Below are 27,138 nucleotides of genomic sequence, written 5' to 3'. Positions count from 1 at the left end.
GAGAGTTTTAGAAGGTATGATTAGAGAAAGAGTGAATATTGATGAGATGCAGTTTGGGTTTATGCCAGGTAGGGGGACCACTGATGCCATATTCATTGTTCGACAGCTTCAGGAAAAATATATTGGTAGGAGAAGGGATCTTTATTTTGTTTGACAGAGTCCCTAGAGAGGTGGTGAAATGGGCAATGAGAAAGCTTGGCTTGGAGGAGTGGCTGGTTAGGGTGGTTATGGCCATGTATGTGGGTGCTCACACCCAGCTGAGAGTGAATGGAGATTTGAGTGATGAGTTTTCCGTGAATGCTGGTGTGCATCAGGGGTCAGTCTTGAGTCCCATGTTGTTTATCATGGTACTTGAAGCCCTTTCGTGTGACTTTAGAAACGGACTCCCATGGGAGTTGTTGCATGCTGATGATTTGGTGTTGATTGCAGAGAATGAAAGGGAGGCAGAGGAAAGGTTTAGGAAGTGGAGAGATGGTATGGGGCACAAGGGCTTAAGGGTAAATGCAGATAAAACAAAAGTGATGATATCTAGGGTTGGTGGCGGCTCTGTCAAAGACAAGGGAGAGTGGCCATGTGCAGTTTGCCACAAGGGCGTGGGAAGTAATTCCATCTTGTGCGGTGTGTGTGATAAATGGGTGCATAAGAGATGTAGTGGTATTAGAGGTAGACTGCGAGATAATGCTGATTTTATGTGTACGGCGTGCCGGGGTGAGCAGATGGAGATTGTCAGACGTGAAAGGATTGAACTTGCTGGTGAATCTCTTGAGTGTGTGGAAGGGTTTTGTTATTTGGGAGACATGTTGTGTGCTGGAGGTGGAGCTGGAGCTAGCTCTGTGGCTAGGGTGAGAAGTGGTTGGAAGAAGTTCAGGGAGCTCTTGCCTCTCCTGACATTGAGAGGGCTCTCCCTACGTGCTAAAGGGTCTTTTTTGCAGCATGTGTTAGAAGTGTAATGCTGTATGGCAGTGAGACCTGGGCAGTGAAGGAGGAAGATATTCGCCGGCTCAGACGTACAGAAATGACAATGATTAGGTGGATGTGCAGTGCGTCCCTGCATCCAAGGCCTGGAGGGGCTGGGTTTACAATGGAAGAGTTGAGAGGTAGGATGGGACTGGAGTGTATTGGTGTTGTGATGAGGAGAGGTAGATTGCAGTGGTTTGGACATGTGGAGAGGATGGGGGATGATAAGTGGGTGAGGAAGGTGAGAAGTGTTAATATTGGGGGTGGGGTTATGAGGGGTAGACCGAGAAAGACATGGGACGAGGTCATTAATTGTGACCTTAGGGTTAAGGGACTGAACAGGGAGGCTGCAATGGATCGTGCAGCATGGAGAGCCACCATTAGGTGACCAAGGCCGACACATGCAAGCATGTTGGAGCCTTTAAAAAAAACAACAAACGAAACGAAGAAATCAGCGGAAAATTCCAAGGAAGATTAACTTAGCGTAGAATACAGTGTGGTGGCCTGCAATAATTAGGTAGTTCCAGGTGAATGTAAATATCACTTAGGCTTCTCCCTTCCTTTTTTATATATATTTTTATTACGAAAATAGATTATACAGCATATTTCAAGGGGAAACAAACAGCGACAATTAGCGAACGAGTGCACGTGAGGTGTTGTCAGGTGATAATTTAGCCAATTCTAGGTGTATGGCACTCTCAATTACCTTATTTCTTTCTTGTATATATTATTTGGTATAAGAATAGGGCATAGGGCTTATTTCAATGGATGAAATCAGTGAAAAATTCCAGGGAAGATTTACTTAGCGTAGCACGGCCGGGCAGGCGAGAGGATAGGGTAATGGAGGGGAGGTAGGGAGGGGAGTCAAGAATGGGGAGAAATGGCTAAATTGTCAACAATGGATGGGAGTACAGATGAGATTAGGAGTGCTGACTAGTGTTGGACATTGGCAGTACTGATAGATGATACAAGCCACCACTTCAAAGCCCGGGCGAATTCAAAATAACACAGAATCACAAAAGTGTCGCCCCGCGGTATGATCCCTTGCTCCCAAGCATCACGAAAGTGACACCCCGCGGTTAAGGGGTTAACGTGGTGATGCTCCGATTCAGGAGTACTGTAGTGTGGCCTTTTGACAAAAGATGAGTTACAAATTCAGTTCTTACTACAAATCACTGAGCAGAACCAGCAGTTTTATCCAAACAGCGGAAAACAGACACTGACTGGACTCCATGGACCACACTGATTCTGTTGCATTTCTACATCCTAAAAGACATGTATGTGACAAACTGTTGATGAACAAAAACATCAACTTAAGCAATTAAGCATGTTACATAACAGTAAGAAAATTGTACACAATGTGTTTCCGCATTTTTGTTAACAAATTTGATATCTGGGTATTCTTTATGGTGACTGAGTTATCTATAAATATTAAACTAAAAGGTTAAAACTTTTTGCAAATGTTTTTAGCTAGTGTGGTGACTTTAAACTCCCTCTTCTGTCTTTCTTTCCTTCATTCTTTCCTCTTCCTTCTGCCTATGGGTGACCCTACACTGAGTGACAAGCTAAATGGTTTCCTGTACATCAGGAAACCATTTACTGCACTGGTTGGTAACCATATAAGCAAATTGTGGCACCTGGTGGTTTAGTGGGTAATTAAAGAGCTCCAATCAGACTAAGCCTGTGTATGTTTATATCCAAGGGGTGACTGGGGTTTATTGCTCACACAATGCCACTCAGGGATGAGTGAGGCTGGTCACTCTCATCTTAAATGTTAGGACCAACTTGCCTAGTCCCGCGATCCTACGCTCCTCATGGGACAACGTAGGATTGGATGATGGATGGATGGACGGAACAATTTTAAGAGTTACGACCTATTATTATTATTATTATTATTATTATTAAAAAAAAAAAAAAAAAAAAAAAAAAAAAAAAAAAAAATAAGCATCACCCTAGTGCTACTTACATTAATAATCTAGTCAGCAATTACACAGTCAATGGTATCAGCCATGACAATGCTACATGCATTAATGATGAGCACAGGCACAGAACTGAACTTTCTATGCACAGACCAATGCCTTCAAGTGATTCCAGATATATCACCACTGCTGATACCTATGGCTATGTGACTGCAGACTGGATATCTCCTCAGCATTTGGATATCAGTCACTTGGTGAACACAATGAACACAGTCTGTTAACGCAAGCCATTTTCAGTATTTAGCCCAGTGATTCCAGACTTATGGGACCCTAGCCATCCTCAGTTGTATACCCACATGGAAACATCTGGTTGCAGCGCCTTAACCCACTAAAATATTGAGAATCTCTTTGATTACATGGTTACAACCTAATGAAATACAATATTTGGTTTCTGGGTTATAAGAAACAATATGCTCTGTCATTCAGTGTGCAGCTACATGAAGGGTAGCACTACACCAAGTATGTGGTAACTGGTAAACTGCTTCACCACTCACCCTCCCCGAGTGTAGATGGTCTTGTGTGGAGGACTAGTCTGAATATGGATGGTCCACAGTAAAGCAGCACTACCAGCAGCACTAGCACCAATAGCACCAGCTTCCGGTACCTGTTGGAGCACCCACATTACCAATATGCTCCCTTTACCAACACCCACCCTGCCACTGGTGCTGGATGGTGCTGTATCTGCAGTACTGTACAATGGTGCTGGTGATGAAAGAAGTAATTACAGAGAAATGGCTAGCACACTATCAGAAAATGAAAAGTCCTTGTATAGTCATCTGCAGCAGTGTGAATGAACTTCAAGTAAAGTTCCTTTCATCAACCACTATGAAAACCAATGCAGTAGGGTGAATATAAAATTAGTCACTGAGAAGTAGTAACAACCTCAGCATACTACTATACCATTCCAGTAAACAAAACATAACCAAACCATTTTGCATAACGAGAAAACGAGAGTAACAGAAGCGTGGTTTTATAGATACAGGAGTGTACAGTATAGTACAGGTATACTCCGGTTTAGTGATGCAAACTGGTTAAGTAAAAACCCATGCCTAGACGGGGTATCATATCTTGGGGTAGATTTAACATGTAAACTGCTGTATAGAGATGCATTTTTGAGCCTTGGATTTCCCCCCCAACCAAGTCCTAAACCCACCCAAAGGAGTCCAAAAACAAGCTTCTAGCTAACCTAAACCCCAAATAGCTTTAAAACAAACTAAACTAAACCTAAAAGCAGTTTATAACTCACCTAAACTCAAAAATAAAATATGAAAATCGTCAAATAAAAGTCCAGAAAAAATCAAACTTAGTAAACTATACCCCAAAATAACACTGTTCACCCCACCTATGACTAAAACACATTAATCTAAGTCTAAAAACAGTTTATAAATCAACCTAAACAAAATTTAAGCCTAAAATATCAAAATCAGTAAAAACAATAAAAACCCATTGTTAAACCAGGGTTTGGCCATCATTAGGCATGGTATGGTGGTATATCAACCCCCATCGTTATGCTAGGGTATCGCATCTACACGTATCGTATCTCGGGGTATACCTGTACTGTAATAAACTATTTCCAAAACTTTTCCAGCATTCTTAGTGGTCAACCAATAAAATTCACACTGCATCAAAGGTACTGTTAATGACCTATCATTATGAATAAATGAAACATAACTAGTGAAAACATTCTGTACAAGGAGCCAAGTGCTTATCTTTTACCGTGAGCGAAGCAAGAGGATTCGTCCAGGGTTCAGCACTAGCCAGCACCAGCGGCTGAGGGCAAGTAACATTGATAATTCTTATGACACAGCTCTACTTGTGGCCAAAAGAAAAATAAACTTCACAAACAATTACAATGGGCAACAATACAGGCATCTTTGTAAACAGTACTGTATAGGAAGTGAATTAGTGAAAAAAAAAAAAAAAAAAAAGTTTTAAAGGTATATTCTACTAAAAAAATAAATAAATAAATAAACACCTGTAGTGTATAAATAACATACAGTACAGTACTCTATGTCAGTATTAAACTCTTGGCTCTAATAGTTAACAATCATACATGTATGATTAGATTATTTTAAGACTCTCACCAAAAACCTATTTTTTAAATAATGAGTAATATTTGTTTCCTGTGCATTCTTATGTTCATATTTAAAATCACATTCTTTTTCAAATGGTTATAAAAGCTTAAATCAGTTTTCTTTTTACAACTCTCTTACAGCGGTGAACAATGGGTGAATTCATGGTTATGGTTTAACCAAAAAACATGAATAATCACAACCAAGTACTGTACACTCAAACCTCGATCAACGCAGTAAATATGGTCCAGACATGGACCGCGATACTCAAGACCACATTACTGAAACAATATGTTTACATAAACAGTATACATGCACAACTCAGTCTGGCCACTTTCCAAAGTACCCCAAATGAACTTGATTAACACCCACCATCATGTAATCACTATAATAACATAAGGCAAAGACCATTACCAATAAAACGGTAACAGAATTTAGGCTGCGTACCAGTATGATGATGTTGCATATCTCCCTGGCACTCTCCCCCCACCCCCCACCACCAATGTTGTTTGGCTGAGAGTCAATGACCCTTCTCACCATTTTGGAGGGGGAGAGGCTACACTTTGGTGAGATGTGAGGGATCAAGTGGGAGTGAGACTGTGGGAGCTGAGTCGCCGACTATATATGACAGGAGCCGAGTGAAGCAGCCAATCACAGAAAGCCGGACGTGTGACGTCATCGTGCGGGATTGAACTGCACAAGCTCTGTGTTACTCAAGGTTTGTCACACAGTAGGTGACGGCGTAACTTCAAAACTGTGTTATTCAATGCCACATTAATTGAGGTTTGAGCGTACACAAAAGAACAAGAGAAGAGTATGATAATTTCTATCTATCTATCTATAGACCGACGCCCTAATCCCGCAAAGGGTGGCCGCAGACAAAACGCCTCCAAGTCGCTCTGTCACCCATCATTTGACTACCCTTCCCCCAACTCACCCCCCCCCTCCCTCATATACCTCTCAACTCCATCCCTCCACCTTATCCTCGGTCTACCCCTCCCTCTCCCTCCCTGCACCTCACCTACATACACCCTCTTAGTCAGTCTTTCATTCTCCATTCTCTTCACATGTCCAAACCACCTCAGTGTATTTCTCCTAATCTTCTCAATCACATCCACATCCACCCCACAACATTCCTTCACTTCTTCATTCATCAACCTGTCCCTCCATGTCACTCCACAGGCTCCTCTCAAGTAACTCATTTCCACTGCTCTCACTCTTGACTTGTTCCCCTCTTGCAAGGTCCACGCCTCGCTTCCATACGTTAGGGTAGGGATCACAATACTATCATGCAGTGACTTCTTAACTTCCATACTCACCTCCCTATTTCTCATCACTGCTTTCAGTGTACCAACAACCTTCCTTCCCTGCTGTACCCTTTCACGCACTTCATACCCCAAAGTTCCATCCTTACTCATCACACTACCCAAGTACTTGAATACACTCACATTCTCCATATCCTCACCATCCAACCTCACTGCACACTCTGTGACTTCATGCCTCTCAAACACCATAACTTTACTTTTGTTTACATTAACTTTCAGATTCCTCCTCCTACACACTGTCCCAAATTCATTCACCAAACCTTGCGACTCCCATTCATCTTCACTCAACAATACTGTCCCAAATTCATTCACCAAACCTTGCGACTCCCATTCATCTTCACTCAACAATACTGTATCATCAGCAAACAGCTACACCGGAATCTTCCAGATCTCACCCTCATCCATTAGATAATTTAAAAACAGGAAAAAGACAGTTCTATGAAGGAGCACACAAATGTACAAACACAGAATGGTCTGGAGAGTTATCTGCTACGGTTAGTCCATGATTCGGAATTATCTGGTGGAAGTTAGAGCAAAATAAATAACAAAATAATTGACACAGAAACCTTTTCTTTTACCCCGACACCGGTCCACGTTAGACGACGTGTGGTCGTCAGGCGCCAGTTCACATCTGAGGACGTTTTCATATTTCGTGGGCATGTTTCAACTTTAAAGCATGTCAAACTCACTGAGAGTGTTCTGACCAGAACTCTTGTGTGCCTGATGGTACAGGGAGAGGCTAGCTGGGACAAAGGTGGGGCAATGGTGGGGGGGCACTGGGGGGGCCTACCCAAGGGGGTCTGAGGAGCGTGGAGGACAAGCAGGGAGGGCCAGAAGAGGGTAGGGGAGAGGAGCCTGGAGGGACAGAGCACACATGTACTGACTACCATCGGCCACCCACACACTAACAGTGATATACACCAGGCAGGTGATGTAGTATATATATATATATATATATATATATATATATATATGCATTGATGGTATTCCCTCTGAAAACATTATCAAGCTTATTAAATTATGCATTGTAAACTCATTTTTCAGACCCAGAATTTTTAGATGAGAGGTTACTGTATATATATATATATATATATATATATATATATATATATATACATATATATACAGTAGGCTCGCCCAGTGCGCGAATCGCATTGTGCGCGGGTGACCAAAAATCATAACGAAAACCTTGAATGCGTGAGTTTACCCCACAAAACACGAGGTAGAGGCAAGAAGTGGCTTAAAAATGCAATTTTCCATCAGTACGCGACCCCCCCCCCACACACAACACGCCAAGAGTGACCTAGAGGCTCATGGGGAAGGTGCTCAAGAGGAGTCTACAATAAGATATCGCCAATAACAGCTTCAATAATAACGTTTTCAGCAATAACAGTAAGTTAGAATAGATAGTTTCTATAATAATGATGTTTATTTCGTGAATACCAAGTTGTTATACTGCCAATACGTCCATAACAAGATGAGGAATGAAACAAACAAACAAGAAGAGATGAAGGAAATTGCCGAAAATGTGAGCAGTAGCGAGGAGAGGGAGGATCCTCCCCTCACCACCTCCCCTGACTCGCCCACCGCCGTCCTCCACTGCCCTACCTGACTCACCAGCTGCCTCCCTCTCCACCTTCACAGCCCCACCAGACTCACCTGCTTCACCTGGCATACCTGCAACCCCCACCATAATGACTGTTGTTGCATTCTGGAAGAAATGTAACATTCAACAGGCCGTAAATTTCTTCGTCAAAGCCTGGAATAATACAACATTGGCAACCGTTAAACAAGCGTGGTGTGGCAGGGGTGATGGCGGGGGCACTGTAAGTGCGTTGCTGCGCCTCAGAACTCTTGTTTAAATCCACCAGGCCTGTTGTCTATTGCTGTTAAGGTGACTGCCCATATTTTTGTTATTGCAGCTATAACTGTAGTACAATGTCTGAAAAATCTGACCATTTTTATGTCTCTAAGGGCCAAAAAATGTCCAGGTATTAGGGGGTACCGGCCATATGTAATTTTTCCCATCAGATTATGTACTGTATTCTCAGTGCACGAATTCCCAGTGCGTGAGGCCATAGACCGCCCAATCTCTCGCGCACTGTGCGAGCCTACTGTGTATATACATATATATATATATATATATATATATATACAGGTAAGCCCATAACCCTTTAACCGCAGGCATTGTTTTGACCCGACTGGCCCCCCCCCCGCGGGGGGTCCAGCCAAAATGTAAACAAATTTTAAACCTTTATAACTCTGCACAGAATAAATCTAGAGCAAAAAATACGGTACCATTAAAAAGTACTAACCTTAGGCTTTGCAATGATGTAGGTTTCATGATTTCGTTGACTATCACTGGATGGGCAGTGCCATTAGAAGTGAGCGATCTAAAATCACTATTTTTCACTCACACACCATTACCAAATGCCAACCTCATTCTGATAATAATACTATAAACATATATGAACACTGCACATACGATAAACACCCACTCTGTGTTCACTGAGGCAGGTAAAAGGCACTGTAATTGCCCGCACTTCACTGCCACATCAGCGGTGTTGTCACTCACACAGCTGGACACATACTGATGCATGTTTGGTCAGGGGTGGGGTGGGGGGCCCGGGGGGTGGGAGGAGGGAGGTGGGGGTTGGCTGGAGTGAAAGAACTTAATAGCTACTCTCCCCTGAAACAATTGGCGCGCGGAAAAAACACGCGGTATTCAAAATATTCACAAACATTCGAGAATGACACCCGCGGTTTGGTCCAGTTTTTGCAATGTCATTCTGGGATGACACCCGCAGTTAAAGGGTTAATTCACACGAGGGTTACGTTCCCAGACCCTTCGCGTATGTGGTAAATTCGCGTATATGTTCTGCCCTTGTGTGCCCATAATTATGCATGTCTACTAAGTATATTACATCTGAATAATACTGTTTATGCACTACATACACCTCATAAACTAGCATACAGTATGAAAAACAACAAAAATGTAAGAAATTTAACACTGAAACCTGACAAGCACAGGCATAGGTGGAGACACTTCAACAGTCTGGTGCACAAGCCCTCACTCCTCCCATATGCTACATTCTGCCTTCTTTATTGTTCAAACAGTTGACTCATTCACCCCAAACACACGGTTCCAAGCCAGTTCAAAGGCGTAGGTGGAGACACTTCAGCACAGTCTGGTACACTAGCCCTCACTGCCTCCCGTATGCTACGTTCTGCCTTCTTTATTGTAAGAACAGTTGACTCACCCCAAACACACGGTTCCAAGACAATTCACCACGAAGTCAATTCACCATCAAAACATGGACGATTTCCTGTCATTCTATAAATATACTTATTACTGATTAATTAATACTTTAGTAACTAATTTTCAGGGGGATTTTATAACTCATATAAGTAAAAAACTAGTGTACTGTACTTGCTAAATAAACTGGTATGTAAATAAATGACGGGAAATCGTCCTGACGGAGACTTATCGCCAACATTCCTCCATTAAGTTTGTCCAACACTTTAACTTTCTCTGTCAGCAACATCACTTTACTAGTCTGTTTTGGTGTGTTACCACATGCATCACTAGCAGTATGCTTAGGCCCCATGTTGGCAGACAAGGCAAGCAATCACTGGAAGGCAGAAAAATAAGCCACAAATAACGATTCGCAAGTCACGCATATTTCGACCGTCGGATTCAAACTGACTGTGTGGTGCATGGTAGACCGACCTCCCACACACACACACACACACATATGTATGCACATGGGCAGCAGGTAGGCATTTTTATATTTTATTTATTTCTCTTGTATATTAAAATTATTTACTTGAATACTATAATTTTATGTTTTAATTATTGTACAAAAAATTCGTGGATAACCGAAATTGCGTGAAAAAAGTTTGCGTGAATTAAGGGCTTACCTGTATATACAGTATATATATATATATATATATATATATATATATATATAAATATATAAAATATATATACAGTACTGTATATATATAAATATATATAGTAATACCTCCAGTATCCGACGTAATAGAGCCATAGGCATGTCCGGATAGTGGTCCTGTCCAGATATTGGGCCCCAGTTTCTGGACTTGTACTTATGGACCCTAACTCAGAAAAACACCTATACAACTCCCTCTGGACATGCATAGCACCTATTTAAGACCCAAATCACACCAATAAGGGACATAAAAGACTGAAATAAATGCAAAAGAAGCATAAAACGAGGTTTTTGAGGTAGGTTCATACAATATTCAACATTATGGGTACTTACAAGTCCCTGGCTCCTGGACTGGTAGTTATGGACCCTAACCTAGCCTAACTCAGAAAAACACCTATACAACTCCCTCTGGACATGCATAGCACCTATTTAAGACCCAAATCACACCAATAAGGGACATAAAAGATTGAAATAAATGCAAAAGAACCATAAAAAGAGGTTTTTGAGGTAGGTTCATACAATGTTAAACATTCTGGGTACTTACAAGTCCCTGGCTCCTGGACTGGTAGTTATGGACCCTAACCTAGCCTAACTCAGAAAAACACCTCCCTACTGCACATGCATAGCACCTAAGACACAGCATATTCACACCAATAAGGGACATAAAAGAGTGAAATGAGGTGTTTGAGGTAAGTATAGTATGGAAAATACAGTAGAGTACAGTATGAAACATTCTGTCTACTTACAGCAAGTCCATGGCCATCTCGATGAATAACCGCCTCCTCTCAGACTCTGACAGTAAGAAGGATTTCCTGAAGCACTTGCAGTACACTGTTCATGAAGTCTTGCACTGAACTTAGTCATCGCACTCAGAAGTCCATTCTCTGCACAGTGCGCACTCTTGTCTTACTTGCACTCCATTGTACCTTAATGAAATAAGTGTTGCACTCTGCACTTCAGTCTTTCCACTCTTAAAACCATTTTCTAAACCAAAAACACTCAAGTTAATCTATGTTACAGTTACAGTCCATTAAATTTTTGTCTTTTCACTCACAACTCTAAATCCTGAACACAATGCACTGTTTTTTTCACTTCACAACACTGTATATTCACGTGTGGTCTAGTGAAGTTCTTGGCGTCTAATCACTGTCAGAGTCTGAGAGTAGCACAGGGAGGTGAGCTAAGGGTGTGTCGCTGGGTCGTGGTGATGGCGTACCCACAGCAGACGACTCTGAAGACAGACGCAAACTCACGTCGAGCGGTGACTCCACCGTGGCTGATGTGCTAGGCTGTGGCTCGGAGAATGAGGGCCTGTCTTGGGGAGGCAACAGAGTGGAGCCAGGGCTGGGCACAGCGGGGGTCACGGGCCTGAAAAAGCTGTCAATCGTTGATTGACGCAAGGAACGACGATTCTGACGATTTATGATGCGCTGCCTGAAAGCATGCACTTCCTCCACAAGTCCCAAGGGCTCCATCTCCCTGTCGCAGTCCGGGTGTTCCAGGTAGTCCCGAACGAACTCTAGGTGTTCCTGCAGTGCGCTCAGCTTGGGGATGGCTGGAGCTGTGTCATGCTGAGAGGAGTCCGCATCATCATCGCCATCCTCGTCAGAAGCTTCAAGCTGGGTATTGACACCTGCAACTGAAGATGCAATCTCGATATCAGACAGGGTCTGATACCCAGGATCACCCTTGTCGTCATCCAACCACTCATGCACTTCGTCCACATCAACATCGTCGCCGTGCGTACGTAGACGTGCATAGAAGTCATCCACGTCGAAACCTACGAAATCGTACTCCGCATCCGTTCCGAGAAGCAGACGAGACCAACCATTTTCTAGAGTCTTGACATGGATTTCCTTCCATGCACTGGCCCAGTTGTAGATTGCAGACTTGATGTTGTAGCGGCGAAGGATTTCCAAAGTCCGCTGGCCTCGGATGTCCCATCCCTCCCTGCACTCGTCCTCGTCCTCGAGAACAACCATCACCTCGTCCAGGAACTTCCGGTGGTATAGGCACTTCGTTGCCACGATCACTCCTTGGTCCATTGGTTGGATGAAAGCAATAGTATTAGGTGGCAGAAACATGCACCTAATGCGGCCATTCTCAGCCACCAAGTCCTTGTCGCACGGATGGGCAGGTGCATTGTCGAGGAGAAGGATGGCCTTTACCTGGTCGCGTGGGATTCCCAGTTTCTCCATCTGGTAATGTATGACCTCCTTGACGAAATGGCGGTGGAACCAGTCTTTGAAGATCTGGGCTGTGAACCATGCCTTCAAAGAATGGTACCAGACGACAAGATGGTCATCCATCACCCCACGAAGACACCGAGGCTGCTTTGCATGGCCAACAATAACGGGCTTAAGCCGGTGCATGCCGTTAGCATAGGCACAACACAAAGCAGATATCCGTTCCTTGGAGAGCTTGCGGCCAGGTACACGCTTCTCCGTCTCCTCGGCTACAGTGTTCGTTGGCAAAGAGCGATAGAATAAACCAGTTTCATCAGCGTTGTAGACTTGACCGAGAGTGAGGCCCTCCCTGTTGATCAAACCCTTCACCTTGTGCCGAAACTTGTCAACTCCATCCTCGTTAGCATCCAAAGCTTCGCCATGAGACTTACGGTTGGTAAGGCCATGCCGTAACTTAAACGCGAAAAGCCAACCCTTGGATGCCTTGAAGTCTAGGGCGTCGTGAAGCCTGGCGAACTTCTCAGCAGCAGCCTTCATCTCCGTACAACGTACCATCACACCAGCAGCACGTTGCTGTCGATACCAAATCAACATGGAGCGGTCGACTTCAGCAAACTTGGGAGTAAACATCACCTTCCTCTCCATGTTGCGTTTGCTTCTCGACGAGAAGTCAGCCGTGTACTCCATGAATTTGTCTTGGGATCTCTTAATATCAAAGTAGATTGGGCCAGGTTAAACTCGCAGAGGATGCGTGAAGAAGACCATCACGCATCTACTTTCTCCAATATCTCCTGCTTCTTCTCCAGAGTCAATACCACTCTCTTCCTCTTCTCAGGTGGCGGGGCCATCATCACACACACACGAAGGAGAGGCACGAGAGCAGCAGGAGTGCCTGGAGCAGGTAAGGAACCACCACAAAAGCGAGCACGTGGGCAGTCATGACGACGGGCGTTCACTCGCGACGAGAGACAGGCAGAAAGTGGGGATGATGCAGGGGAGCTCTAGTGGACGTCGGAGGAATGATGCGCCAAAACAAAGCTGTCCCGCGCCCTGCGCGCCAAGTTCAAATTACGGGTGGGATTTTTTTTTTTTTTTTTTTTTTTTTTTTTTTTTGGATCCCGGGACAATTATGTCCGGTTAGTGGGGATGTCCAGATAATGGGTGTCCGTTTTCAGAGGGATTACTTATATATATATATAATATGGGTATATATATATAGTAAAACCTCGATATACTGGATTTCAATAAACCAGAAATCGCTTTTACCAGAATCGAGGAGCTACCAGACTAAATTCCTATACATCAGAAAAAGTCCGATAAAGCCAGAAGCAGTCCGGACTGCTGGGCCACTTCAAGTATGTTAATCACAATAAGGTAAAAATACACTACAGTATTATTATATATATTATACCATTTGATTATTGTAATGATGGTATAAAACAGTACAGTACTGCAATAGTGGTGACAACAGTTTAAAAACTGTTGGTGTGATCTGACTAATGTCTGATACATCGGAAATAGTCCGCATCAGTAGGGGGAAGTCTGGATGTCACTTTTATCGGAATTTCGCATTTTTCGGAATGGCTTGGGCTCCACATACTGTAGTCAGTTATAATGTCTTACTGTATACATATGTATATACAGTATGTGTGTGTATATATATATATATATATATATATACATATATATATACAGGTAACTCGCACGGAACACGATCTCACGGAACGAGCTCGCAATTATACACGGTAAGGGCTGGGATACACATAAGACAACGTAAGATTAAAAAACCATTATGAAAACTACAAATTAACGCAGGAGAGGCCTTTGAAAGATCAAATCCTCAAACGTCACCGCAGCGCACGGTTTGTTTTGATTACGTGACGATCTAGGCGGGAAATTATTCAGTGAGTGAGACATTTCCGAGTACAGTAGCACAGTATTTGTAAGTTAAATATTTACAGTGCTGTACTGTTCTGGTAAGTTTATGTGCAACTTAAAGTACTATTAAATAACGTTAAAGCAAGAAATAAAGTCTTATAACCAGTTTACCTGATAGGCATCAGAATATTGCCTTTTTTATTTGTTCGTTTTTTCCACAGTACTGTACAGTATTTGTAAGTTAAATATTTACTGTTCTCGTATGTACTGTACTTGTAAGCACTTAAATAAAATTAAATAATTAAATAAAGCCTTGTAACCAGTTAACCCGAATTATATGATTACCCATGATCGGCGTCGGAATATTGCCTTTTTTGTTTGTTCGTTAAACTCTTACTGTACTGCTTTTCTACAGTACTGTATTTGTAAGTTAAATATTTACTGTTCTGGTACGTACTTGTAAGCAATTAAAGCATTTAATAAAGCCTTGTAACCAGTTAACCTGACTTATATGATTACCCATGATCGGCGTCGGAATATTGCCTTTTTTGTTTGTTCATTAAAGACTTATAATAAGAGAAAAATACATTTTTGTCTTGGTATCTTTACCTATTTGCTCAGGTTTGCTGCAATGGTTTGGATCATTTGATGCAATGCAACGTGTAGAAAACTGTGAAAACTTTCGGGAAGTGAACAAAAATCTGGGACATGAGACTGACCTTGACATCACCCTCTCATGTATCATCTGTCAGTTCACCATCTGCTATCGTGATGAGTGGATGTATGATTTTTTCGCTCGTGGCCAAGCCTAACCACACATAGTTACACCCATTATCTCGACCCAGACAGAATATACAATCTTTTTCCTCCCTTGCAAAACACAAACAACCACCCTGTTTACGAGACAGCAATATATATTGCGAAAATAACAAGGTAAAATGATAAAGATGAACGTAAAATGATAGAGAAAGATGAACATGTTATGACGGAAGAAGTACGTTTTCCCCGTCTGTAAATGTATTTATTTCTGCTTTGTATCTGTATTCGTAATAATTAGACTTAATGTTAGTTCTGAAACTGCATTACGATTCTATTTTTAGCCATTCTCGTGGTGTGGGAGCTGGAAGTTGTGACACAACTTCCTTATTGCTAATCGGACTGACCCTCCACTTTATTCTCCCGTGGCAGAGTCTAGCCTTGGAGGACGTGCAGTTTTCTCATTTAGGACTGAAAATTCAACTCTTTCGCTCCCTTTTCCAAGCATGGGCACAACGATAACGTAAAAAATAACTCGAAACTACCATAAACATATATAAAAAATTTGAAAATGTATTCATAACATTTTTTTTTTTTTCCAGCCATTCCCAACAGATTATGTACTGAAATCATTCGATATCACAGTACCGCATTTCTAAGTTAAATATGTACTGTTCTGGTCTGTAAGTTAAAGCACTGGTACCAGTTAACCTGATTTATATGATTAACTATGATCAGCGTCGGAATGTTTCCTTGTGTTTACATACAGTATTTGTGTGTTGAAGTTTTGCTGTGGAGTACTGTATTTGTGAGTTATAACATTACATAAACCTTCTAACCACTTAAAGTGCTTTCTAGTGATTACCAGTGACAGATAACAGCAAAACAACACATTTGGGGGGTCTAGGGAGCAAAATACGGAGTAGTTTAAATATACGCGATTTCGCACCTAACACGGCACGGTAGGAACGAAACCCACGTGTTCCGTGCGAGTTACCTGTATATATATATATATATATATATATACAGTGGGCTCGCACAGTGCGCTGACACATATATATATATATATATATATATATATATATACAGTGGGCTCGCACAGTGCGCGTCACCGCAGTGCGCAATTCGCCTTGTGCACGAGTGACCAAAAATCATAACCAACAACCCTTTAATGCGCGAGTTTACCGCACAGAACACGAGGCAGAGGCAAGGAGTGGCTCAAAAATGCCATTTTCAACTAGTGCGTGACCACCCCTCACAAAGCGCGTCACATGTCGTCATGTTGATGCGCCAGACAGAGTCAAGTTGAGCAGCCTAGCGTGATGGAAGGCAGGACTGAGCTGTGTATGTCAAACATTAGCAAGATCCTTGCTGCCGTGGATAAGCTCAAGGAAGAGGTGAAGGAACAGGAAGTGAGCAACCTAAGAATGGAGGAACTTCTGGTTGGTATCGACAAACTCTTCTGTTTCTACACAGGCACAGGGAAGAAATAAACAGAAGACAGATGCTCATAACAAGCTACACACAACGGGCTCAAGTTGGTGAAATAGCGGAACCATCGACATCGTCTGCTCCTGTTCCTGTTGAGGATGAAGAGGATGCAATGTCAGAAGTGTCAGCATTGAACTTTGAAGGGTTTATGGCCGAAGTGAGTGACTTTGATGCTCCTGGGGAAGGTGATCAAGAGGAGTCTGCAGAGGGAAGTGTTGGTGCGGTGGGGAGTGCGGCGCTGTAAGTGTTGCCGCGCCTCGGAACCCGTTATTTAAGGTCATCAGGCATGTTGTCTACTGTTGTTAAGGTGACTACCCATATTTTTGTTATTGTAGCTATAGCTTTAGTACAATGTATGAAACATATGACCTTTACTATGTCTCTAAGGGCCAAAAAATGTCCAGGTATGAGGGGGTACCGCCCATATGTAATTATTCCCATAAGATTATGTATTCCTAGTACGCGAATTCCCAGTGCGCGAGCACGTGCACCGCCCAATCTCTCATGCACTGTGTGAGCCCACTGTATATATATATATATATATATATATATATATATATTAGGGATGCACCGGAACTAGGATATTAAGTTCCGGCCGGAACCGGAACTAAAAAATTTTTGTGGTTTAATATTCTATATATATATATATATATATATGGATTTGGAGAAAGCATATGACAGGGTGGATAGACAAGGATTGTGGAAAGCGTTAAGAATATATGGAGTAGATGGGAAGTTGTTGAATGCTGTGAAGAGTATGTACGATGGTGCGAAGGCTGCAGTGCGTGTGGATGGTGAATTTTTCCCTTTGAAAGTTGGTTTGAAACAGGGATGTGTCATGTCTCCATGGTTGTTCAATCTGTACATGGATGGGGTAATAAAAGAGGTACAAGGTAGGGTAGTGGATGTTGGAGTGGCCCTGGTGAGAGAGGATAGTGTTTGGAAACTCCCTGTACTGTTGTTTGCAGATGATACTGTGTTGTTGAGTGAAGACGAAGGGGAGCTGCAAGGCTTGGTGGATGAGTTTGAGAGAGTGTGTAAGAAATGGAATCTAAAGGTGAATGTAGGGAAGAATAAAGTGATGGTCTTTGAGAGAGGTGAAGTTAGTGAATGTACAGCGAGGTTGGATGGTGAGGAATTGGAAAATGTGAGTACGTTTAAGTACTTGGGTAGTGTGATGAGTAAGGATGGAGGTTTGGAGGGTGAAGTGCTTGAAAGGGTACAGCAGGGAAGAAAGGTTGCTGGTTCTTTGAAAGCAGTGATAAGAAACAGGGAAGTGAGCATGGAAGTGAAAAAGTTACTACATGACAGTATTGTGATACCAACTCTAATGTATGGAAGTGAAGCTTGGACATTGTTGGAAGGACACAAGTCAAGAGTGAGAGCAGTGGAAATGAGTTATTTAAGAGGAGCCTGTGGAGTCACATGGAGAGACAGGCTGACGAATGAGGATATAAAGGAGCGTTGTGGTGTGGATGTGGATGTGATAGGAAGTGTTATGAGGAACACACTGAGGTGGTTTGGCCATGGAGGGTGAAAGACTGACGAAGAGAGTGTATGTGAGTGAGGTGGAGGGGGGAAGAGGGAGGGGGAGGCAGAGGATGAGATGGAGGGATGGGATGGAGAGGTATATGAGAGAGGGGGGTGTGAGTTGGGAGCAGGGCAGTGAAATGGCGCGGGACAGGGCGACTTGGAGGCGATTTGTTTGTGGCCACCCCAAACGGGATTGAGGCGTCTGGCAATAGATAGATAGATAGATATATATATACAGTGTATATATATATATATATATATATATATATATATATATATATATATATATATAAATATGTATATGTCCGTTCTCCCCTTTGGGGCTAAGATGCGAATGAATGTGTTTGAATGGATGAGTAAATGGAGAGTGAGTCGTCCTGTCTCGGCTACCTCCCTTTCCTTGGGGGAAGCAGCCTAGGTATATAGATAGATAGATATATACTGGAGAGAGAGAGAATTTTGTTTATTAATTTATTTGTATTATCAGTCCAATAGACCTCTCTTCCTTATCCCTGTCACTGGGCCTAACCCTCCATTCATGGTCAACCTGTACTGGACGCATGAGTTTATAGTTTATGTTTGTACAGCATATTTTTCCAATAAATATTCTTAAAATGTAACTACAATATTTTAACAGCCTAATTTCTTAACAAACTAATATAAATGAAGAGTTAAGAAGATATAAGTAAGAAAGAAATTCAAGAAGTTAAGAGTTGAAACATAATTTAAAAGTAGTATGATAAATGATTGGATGTAAAATAAAAGTTACGGTTCGGGCCAGTTATTTTATGACAGTTCCGGCTGGAACCGAAACTTTATAAAAATTGAGGTTCCGGTGCACCTCTTAATATATACAGTACAATCCCACCTATCCGGTATCCAGACAAACGGAATACTCAGAAAAACGGGAAAATTCAAGGGCTGGTAAAAATGTCCGTAAGTTATAACTGTGCGCCAATTTGAATGGACCGCCAAACCGCCGTTTGATCGTGTCACGCAAGGCTGGGTGAAGTCAGACAAAGCGAGGTGAAGGCATTTCCGGCTAATGTAAATCCCTAGCAAATCCTCTTAACCACCCCTCCTCTCCCCCTCTTTCCCCTACTTGAATTCTACTTGAATTCAGTCATCCTCCACACTCTCCAAAAATCACCAGTCTGCTTTTTGCCACCAGACAGTAAACAAGCTCTCTTGCTATTGTGTTCCTCTGATAGACGGTAATTTGTATACTCCAAAATGCCTAAAGTGCAAACTAAACATAAGCGTATCGTGCTTACCTTGAAACAGAAGCTGGACATATGCAACAGACTTGAAAAAGGTGAACATTATAAAACACTAATGGCTGAATATAAATGTTAATAGGAATGAAAGTTTACTTTGTTGGAAGAAAAATAAATAAATAATATGCCTGCATTTCATACGTACATCATTTATTTTATTTTCTGCAAAACAGCTGAGTGGCGGGTGAGGGGTGGAGTGATGGAGGTCAGGTGGGGAAGAAGAAGAACAGTCGGGGTCAGAAACGTAAACAAAACTCACGTGGGGGCACAGGTGTCGTGATAATTCTACAGTGCAGTCTTAACACATCATCAGTTCACTAATAAATGTTCAAGCTTTTCTTTCTTTATTTTATTTTTCAATTTTTATGAGTACAGTACATATAATGAATACAGTAATTCGGTAAACAATGGACTGGTGCAATTTGCAGTACTGCAAATTACTAGACATTGCACACACGTGCGTTATGATCATGGTGTGTGTTTATAAGGCAGTTTTTCAGGCGGAATCTCTTAGTGTAACCCCTAATGTGACTGGTGAGTACCTGAACTGTATTTACTGATGTGACAGCCTTTGTATAGATTTGACTTGAAAATCAGAAATACTGGAAAAATCTGTAACCGGGAAGGAAAAATCTGTAACCGGGAAGGAAAAATCTGTAACCGGGAAGGTAAATTCCCCAAGCCACCCGGTTAACTGGGATTGTACTGTATATATATATATATATGGAGCCTCTGTGGTACAGTGGTAAAGTGTGCATTTTCGTGCACTGAAGAACGAGGGTTCGTGCCCCGCCAGGGTAATAAACTTTGGGAGCGTTCTTCACGCCACGTGCTGCATTGGTAGTCACAAGGGGTGCTGTGGATGAACCAGTGTCGCATGCTGTAAAGTATGCTTGCACCCAGTCGGCTTGCGCAGGCCGATTACACTTGGTTCACAGACTACACACACATCCAAAGCCATTCCAACATAACAATTACACTTACAGGCACTTCTCACCCTACATACAATCTCTACCAGACAGCCTAAGCCACTTGGTAGAGATACATTGGCTGTATTGTCCCCACTTCAGGCAGGATAGGCCAATCCTGCAGTGGACACTTAAATGGCTGATGAGATGAGATGAGGTATATATATATATATATATATATATATATATATATATATATGTATACAGTGATACCTTTGTACAATACCACTATAGGCGATACCCTGGCTTAATGATGGGGGTAGAAATACCACCATACCCCACCTAACGATGGCCGAACCCCGGTTTAACGATGTTTTTTTTTCCCCCCAATTTTGATGATACTCTAAAATTGCGTGTTTAGGTTGATTTACTAACTGTTTTTAGACTTATATTAATCTGTTTTAGCCACAGGTGGGGTGAACATTGCCATTTTGGGGTACAGTTACTAAGTTTGATTTTTTCCAGACTTATATTTGACGATTTTCAGATTTTTTTTTTTAATTTGTTGGTTTTAATGAGTTATTTACAGGTGTTAGGCTTAGGTTAGGTTCCTTGACAGATGTTAGGCCATTTAGATTGGCTTTAAAGTTGTTTTTGGGATCATCTGGGTGGGTTTTGGGCTTGGTTTAGGGGGAAACCCAAGGCTGGTAAATGCTCCACATTGCTTTACATGTTAAAAGTACCCCGCTATATGACACCCCGCCTAACGATGGGGTTTTACCTAACTAATTGCATCAATAAACTGGTGCATGCCTGTACATACTGTATATACTGCATATAACAGTACACCAGCCATTTTTTTTTTTTTTTTTTTTTTTTTTTTTTTTTTTTTTAATGCGAGGAAGAAGGAACCAAAGGCCATGAGCCCGCAGTAACAGTTCCCTCCAAGAGAAAAACAAAATACAATAGAGAGCCAAATTCAAGATCCGATCATTTTGAGATGCCTGGACACACTGCGTTTGAAAGACTGGAGATCATAGGCAGGAGGAAATACAGACAGAGGGAGACAGTTCCAGAGCTGACCTGTTGCATGAATGAAAGACTGGGAGTAACGGTTAACTCTTGCATTAGAGAGTTGGACAGAAAAGGGATGAGAGTTTGCTGCCAGACGGGTGCTACGCGCCCGTCGTAGAGGTGGAGGAATGCAAGCAGACAGTTCAGAGGAGCAGTGACCATTAAAGTAGCGATAGAAAAGAGATAAAGATGCAACAGTGCGGCGAAGAGACAGAGGTTGAAGGGAGTCAGTAAGAGGAGGAGAGTTAATGAGACGAAAAGCCTTTGACTCCACCCTATTGAGAAGAGCTGTATGTGGGGAGCCTCCCCACACATGAGAGTTGTACTCCACACAGGGGCGGATAAAACCCTGTATAGAGTCAACAATTGTGCAGGGGTAAAGAAAGAGCGGAGTCGGCTTAGCACACCCAATCTCTTGGAAGCAGATTTTACAAGAGATGTAATATGATCTTTCCAAGATAAGTCCCGAGTAAATGAAACCCCAAGCATGTTCAAGGATGATGCAGGATTAATCTGAATATTATTAAACATTAGTGGGTATACCTGTGGAAGATTTTGTCGGGTTGATAGGTGTAAGAACTGAGTCTTAGAAGCATTTAAAGACAACCATATTATTTTACCCCAGTCAGAGATATGAGCCAAGTCAGACATTAGGTGTGCCATAGCCTCATCCCTTGTTTCTTGAAGTAACTGTTGAGATGGGCGTTGCGGGAACCGAATGGAAAGGTGAAGGGTGGAGTCATCAGCGTATGAGTGGATAGGGTTAGATGTACAGCTTAGAAGATCATTGATGAATAAAAGGAAGAGAGTTGGTGATAGGACAGAGCCCTGAGGAACACCACTGTTGATAGATCTAGGAGAAGAACGATGGCCGTCTACGACAGCAGCTATAGAACGACCAGAAAGGAAGCTAGCGATGAAGGTACAGATAGAAGGATAGAAACCGTAGGAGGGCAGTTTGGAAATTAAAGATTTATGCCAGACTCGATCGAAAGCCTTTGAGATGTCAAGTGCAATGGCAAAGCTTTCGCCAAAGTCCCAAAAGGAGGATGACCAGGAGTCTGAAAGGTAGGTGAGAAGATCGCCAGTGGAGCGTCCCTGACGGAACCCATACTGACGATCGGAAAGAAGGTTGTGATAGGAAAGATGCCTTAAAATTTTTTATTAAGAATTTACTCGAAAACTTTTGAAATACAGGACGTTAAAGCAATTGGACGATAGTTGGAGGGTTGGGGAGTGGTCACCCTTCTTTGGGACTGGCTGAATGAGAGCAAACTTCCAGCAAGAAGGAAAGGTACAAGTTGACAGACAAAGGCGAAATAGTTTGCCTAGGCAGGGTGTGTAAGCACAGAAGCACAGTTTTTGAGAACAACAGGAGGGACCCCATCAGGCCCATATGCCTTGTTAGTACTGAGGCCAGTAAAGGCAGAAAATACATCAACTGAAGAAATTTTAATGTCAGCCATGAGGAAGTCAGAGGGGGAAGTGATGGAGGAACAGCACCGGAATCGTCTAAGGTGGAATTGGAGGAGAAAGTCTGTGCGAAGAGATCTGCTTTATCAGTAGAAGAAATAGCTACAGAACCATCAGAGTAGAAAAGAGGAGGGAAGGATGATGAGGTAAAGTTGTTAGAAAGATTTTTGGCAAGGTGCCAGAAGGAGCGGGAAGAATTCGAGTTGGAGAGTTGAGAGCATTTAGTATGGATGAAATTATTTTTAGTAGAGCGAAGAACAGACTTAGCACGATTCCGGGCAGAAACGTAAAGATTATGTGATTCAGGGGTGGGTTGGCTCCGGTACCTTTTGTAGGCCTTCTCCTTGTTGCGGACAGCATTAGAACAAGCGTGATTAAACCAAGGCTTTCTTGCGTTAGTCAAAGGATATGAGAAAGGAATGTATGCTTCCATGCCCGAGAATAACCTCCGTAATGCGCAAGGCACACTCAGATGGCTCACGGCCATGGAAGCAATAATCATTCCAGGGAAAATCAAAGAAGTACTGCCTGAGGGCCTCCCAGTCCGCAGCTCCAAAATGCCAGAGACGACGTTTCCCTGGAGGGTCCGCAGGCCGTACTGGAGCAATAGGACAGGTTAAGGTAATAAGGTTGTGATCGGAGGAGCCCAACGGAGAGAAAAGATTAACAGAGTAAGCAGAAGGATTAGTTGTGAGGAAGAGGTCAAGTATGTTGGAGCTCTCTCCAAGGCGGTCAGGGATACGGGTAGGGTGCTGTACAAGCTGCTCTAGGTCATTAAGGATAGAAAAGATGTAGGCTTGTTCACCAGGTGGATCCGTGAAAGGAGAGGAGAGCCAAAGGTGGTGGTGAACATTGAAATCTCCAAGAATGGAGATTTCAGAGAAAGGAGAAATGGACAGAATGTGTTCCATCGTAGAAGTAAGATAGTCGAAGAATTTTTTATAGTCAGTAGAATTAGGGGATAAGTAAACAGCACAGATATATTTAGTCAGAGAATGACAGGAAAGCCGAAGCCAGAGAGTGGAGAATTCAGAAGAATCAAGTTCAGGAACACGAGAGCAAGATAAGTCGTTGCGTATGTATACACAACAGCCACCTTTGGCTTTGAAATGAGTATAGAGAAAGTAGGAGGATACAGAAAAGGGTTTGCTGTCAGTTGCCTCAGACAGCTGAGTCTCCGTTAGAAAAAGAAGGTGAGGTTTAGAGGAGGAGAGGTGGTGCTCAACAGAGCGAAAGTTAGATGAAAGGCCACGAATGTTGCAGAAATGAAGAAGAAGAGAGTCAGACAGTGGTTCCAGGCACCTCGAGTCGTCACCGGGAGAGGGGCAGATGGCGGGGGCATTTATGGTCCCCCCCCCTGGGGACTCCGAGGCTAAGTGAATTGACGCCATTTTGGTAATTTTGAATAGGAAGTGCAGTGTGTACTGTGCATGTAGTCTGGTGAAGATAGATAGAGAAATTTGTACCCCACAACCTCTACAATGGCAGCAGAGAGTAAGCATATGTCATTTTAGTATGTTTGTATCACTTTCGATTTAAAAAAAAAAAAAAAAAAAAAAAAAAAAAATGTGGGAAGGGGATATGATGCAGGAAGCCCGACGGCAAGGGGTTATGAGAGGCTTTAAAAGATGTTTATGCACAATTATTTTAGATTCTTGATCAGTTAGTTTAAACAGGGCTAAGTTTTTCTAAAGGAAAAATAGGTTACATCAAGACCTAATGAACTATTTGGTGGAAAAGGCTGATGGTATATCCGATACTGCATTCCATAAAACGTCCAATATGGACCTGCTATATCAAACCTAGGGTTGGTATACTGCATGTGAAAAATGATCCAGTCAATACCCCATGCAGGACAAGTTACAAGACATGAATAAATCAGTATTATTTGAGTTTGGCCTGTGTTCCTTGACGTGTAATAGATCAACAAGCAATAAAGAACTAATGGTGGCCCTCATTTCAACAGATACTAATGAAAACAAGAGGAAATACCAGGTCTAAGTTCAGTATTCAACAAATTTGTTCGGTAGGTCACCAAATGCACTCCCTAAACTGGACCTTAGTTCGGTATGTAACAAAAGCTGTCCAGTAGGGTCAAGGGGATTGTTATGTTTGAAGTTCGCTATAAAGAGATCAGATAAAGGAACGACTCACTGCAATTCCTTCAGTTTTTTTATATTAAAAAATTTTACTCTTGCTGTCACCAGACAACTTTATTCAGGTTACAAGAGACTGTGAACTGGAGGGGTCTGATGTAACCTAAATTAACCCTTTCACAGCAAGAAGTTTTCCCTATACTAAACAATACTGTCTGGCAAGGCATAAACAGAATATAAAGTAAGTCACTGGACTGAATGGGTTAGGGGTAAATTCAAACAAGATGATAATCTACATTAACCACCATTAATGGCATGCATAAATCAATCCTACCTTCACTCAGTTATGTGCATGATAATTTTCCTTTCTTTATTAAAATGACAAGTCAAAATAATTTTTTGATTTTTAAAGGAAGGAACCAATTATCTAAACACTAAAGGGATATTTAATACATATATATTTTTTTAAGTAAAGAACAATGAATAACATCAAGGTACTGTAGTAGACAGTAATACCCCAATAAGTCAGGGGAGTGTTATGAAATATCACAAGTATTTCCTGACAGCTGGTACTGCAAAACAGGGGAAACCATGGAAGTTCTAATACAGCAGGCTCTCGATCTTTGATTAATCTTACTTTGATATTTCGTACTTCAATCAGACTTGCCTGCTCGTCCAAAATTCGTGCTTCGATCACTCAAGCTGGGGTGCAAGCACAAGTCAAAGCTCATCTGTTCATCTGTCATGCCACATACCGGCCACTTGGTGAAGCTTGCCCTCATTCAAACGTTTGATATCTTTTTTGTGATGATGGAGGCAGTGAAAGCATTAACAGCAGTGGCCATGGTGACTGGGACAAGGGTAAAGAAGCAGGTGTTCACTCAAGCGGGGTTGGGGCGAGAGTGAGTGATGGCAGCAAGGGTGGCAGTGGTAGCTGGCAAGTGACTCAATCACCGCCTCGGAACCGGTCGGGACAATTCGCTGTCAAGTCAATTCGCCATCATAACAATAACAATACAGTTTGCCATCATTAATGAAAACAGCTATGAGTGATGCTAGAATATAATTCAAGGGCGACTACAGCGAGGAAGAAAAGAGTTGATTATTGACTACGGGTGCAACTAATAAATACTGTAGTATCCAAAGCCTACGCTACTGAACACAGACTCTGATGGATCCCCCTGAAATATAGTAATTTAAGTATTGATTAATTAATAATACGTATATTTATAGAATGACGGGGAATCGTCCAGGGTGCAAATTGTCCTGAGGGGGAATCGTCCATGTTTTGACGGTGAATTGACGGTGAAGTCTCGGAACCCAACACTCACCACATAAGCTTCATTCTTTCTATATTAAAGTGTGTGCAGCCTGTATCTCTTGCTTTTATTGCTAATAGTAAGTAAATAGGTACTAAATATAAGCTAATATATGGCTGTGTTGTGATTTTGGGTGGGTGTAAGTGTATACGTAAAAGTTGATGTAGGTTTGTCGGCAACACTCCGGTCCCATTTATTTTTTTCCTGTAAGTTTATCAATTCGCACTTCGATAAATCGCATTTCGATCTTTTTTTCTTTTGGTCACAAAACTGATTGAAGATCGAGAGCCATCTGTACATAATTTTTCTGTAATTCTATGTGTTGTAAATTTATCGGAAAACAAAGAACATCAAGACGGATGACTTGTAACAAGACTTACTTTCTACTGTGTATATGTTGATATAAGAAAACAGTGAGCGTAAAAAAAGAGATGACTTACGATATGTAACCATCCAGGGCACGCTTGGCTCTCTTGATCACCTCATTAGTGTCCATTATGACCAATCTATTATCACTGAAACACAAGGAAATACAATATAACATTATACAGCCTATACAATATTCTTTAGAACCAGCACCATTATGTGTGTGTGTGTGTGTGTGTGTGTGTGTGTGTGTGTGTGTGTGTGAATTTTATCAGATATACCTTATCTCTTTCTCTTATCCAGAAACTCCCACACCTTGTATTGTACCTGCACAGGGATATGATTATGTATGATATTAATTCACCACATATGCAGCAGATACACCCTATGTAAGTATCAACTTGATGGCTAATAGTCTATCTATCTATCTATTGCCAGATGCCTTAATCCCGTAAGGGGAGACCACAAACAAATCGCCTCCATGTCGCCCTGTTC

General features: G+C 42.1%; 1 protein-coding gene across 1 annotated transcript in view; it reads right to left on the bottom strand.

Annotated features, from left to right (window-relative positions):
* Positions 1-26,788, bottom strand: part of LOC145405103 (uncharacterized protein KIAA2013 homolog) — a 458,993-nt gene extending 432,205 nt beyond the window's left edge. Inside the window, exons 1-2 of the mRNA XM_080276618.1 lie at positions 26,718-26,788; positions 3,431-3,540 (exon numbers count right to left, since the gene is read on the bottom strand). Of these exons, the coding sequence (XP_080132744.1) occupies positions 3,431-3,540; positions 26,718-26,773 (166 nt within the window). The 5' untranslated portion in view covers positions 26,774-26,788. The remainder of the gene's footprint in view (positions 1-3,430; positions 3,541-26,717) is intronic.
* Between the last annotated feature and the right edge of the window lie 350 nt (positions 26,789-27,138).

This window comes from Coenobita brevimanus, chromosome 65 (genome assembly GCF_032717465.1).
Source record: "Coenobita brevimanus isolate Jiangsu-jjx chromosome 65, ASM3271746v2, whole genome shotgun sequence".
Lineage (NCBI taxonomy): Eukaryota > Metazoa > Arthropoda > Malacostraca > Decapoda > Coenobitidae > Coenobita > Coenobita brevimanus.
The sequence above is the reverse complement of the archived record's forward strand: the minus strand, read 5'-3'. Positions and strand labels throughout refer to the sequence as shown.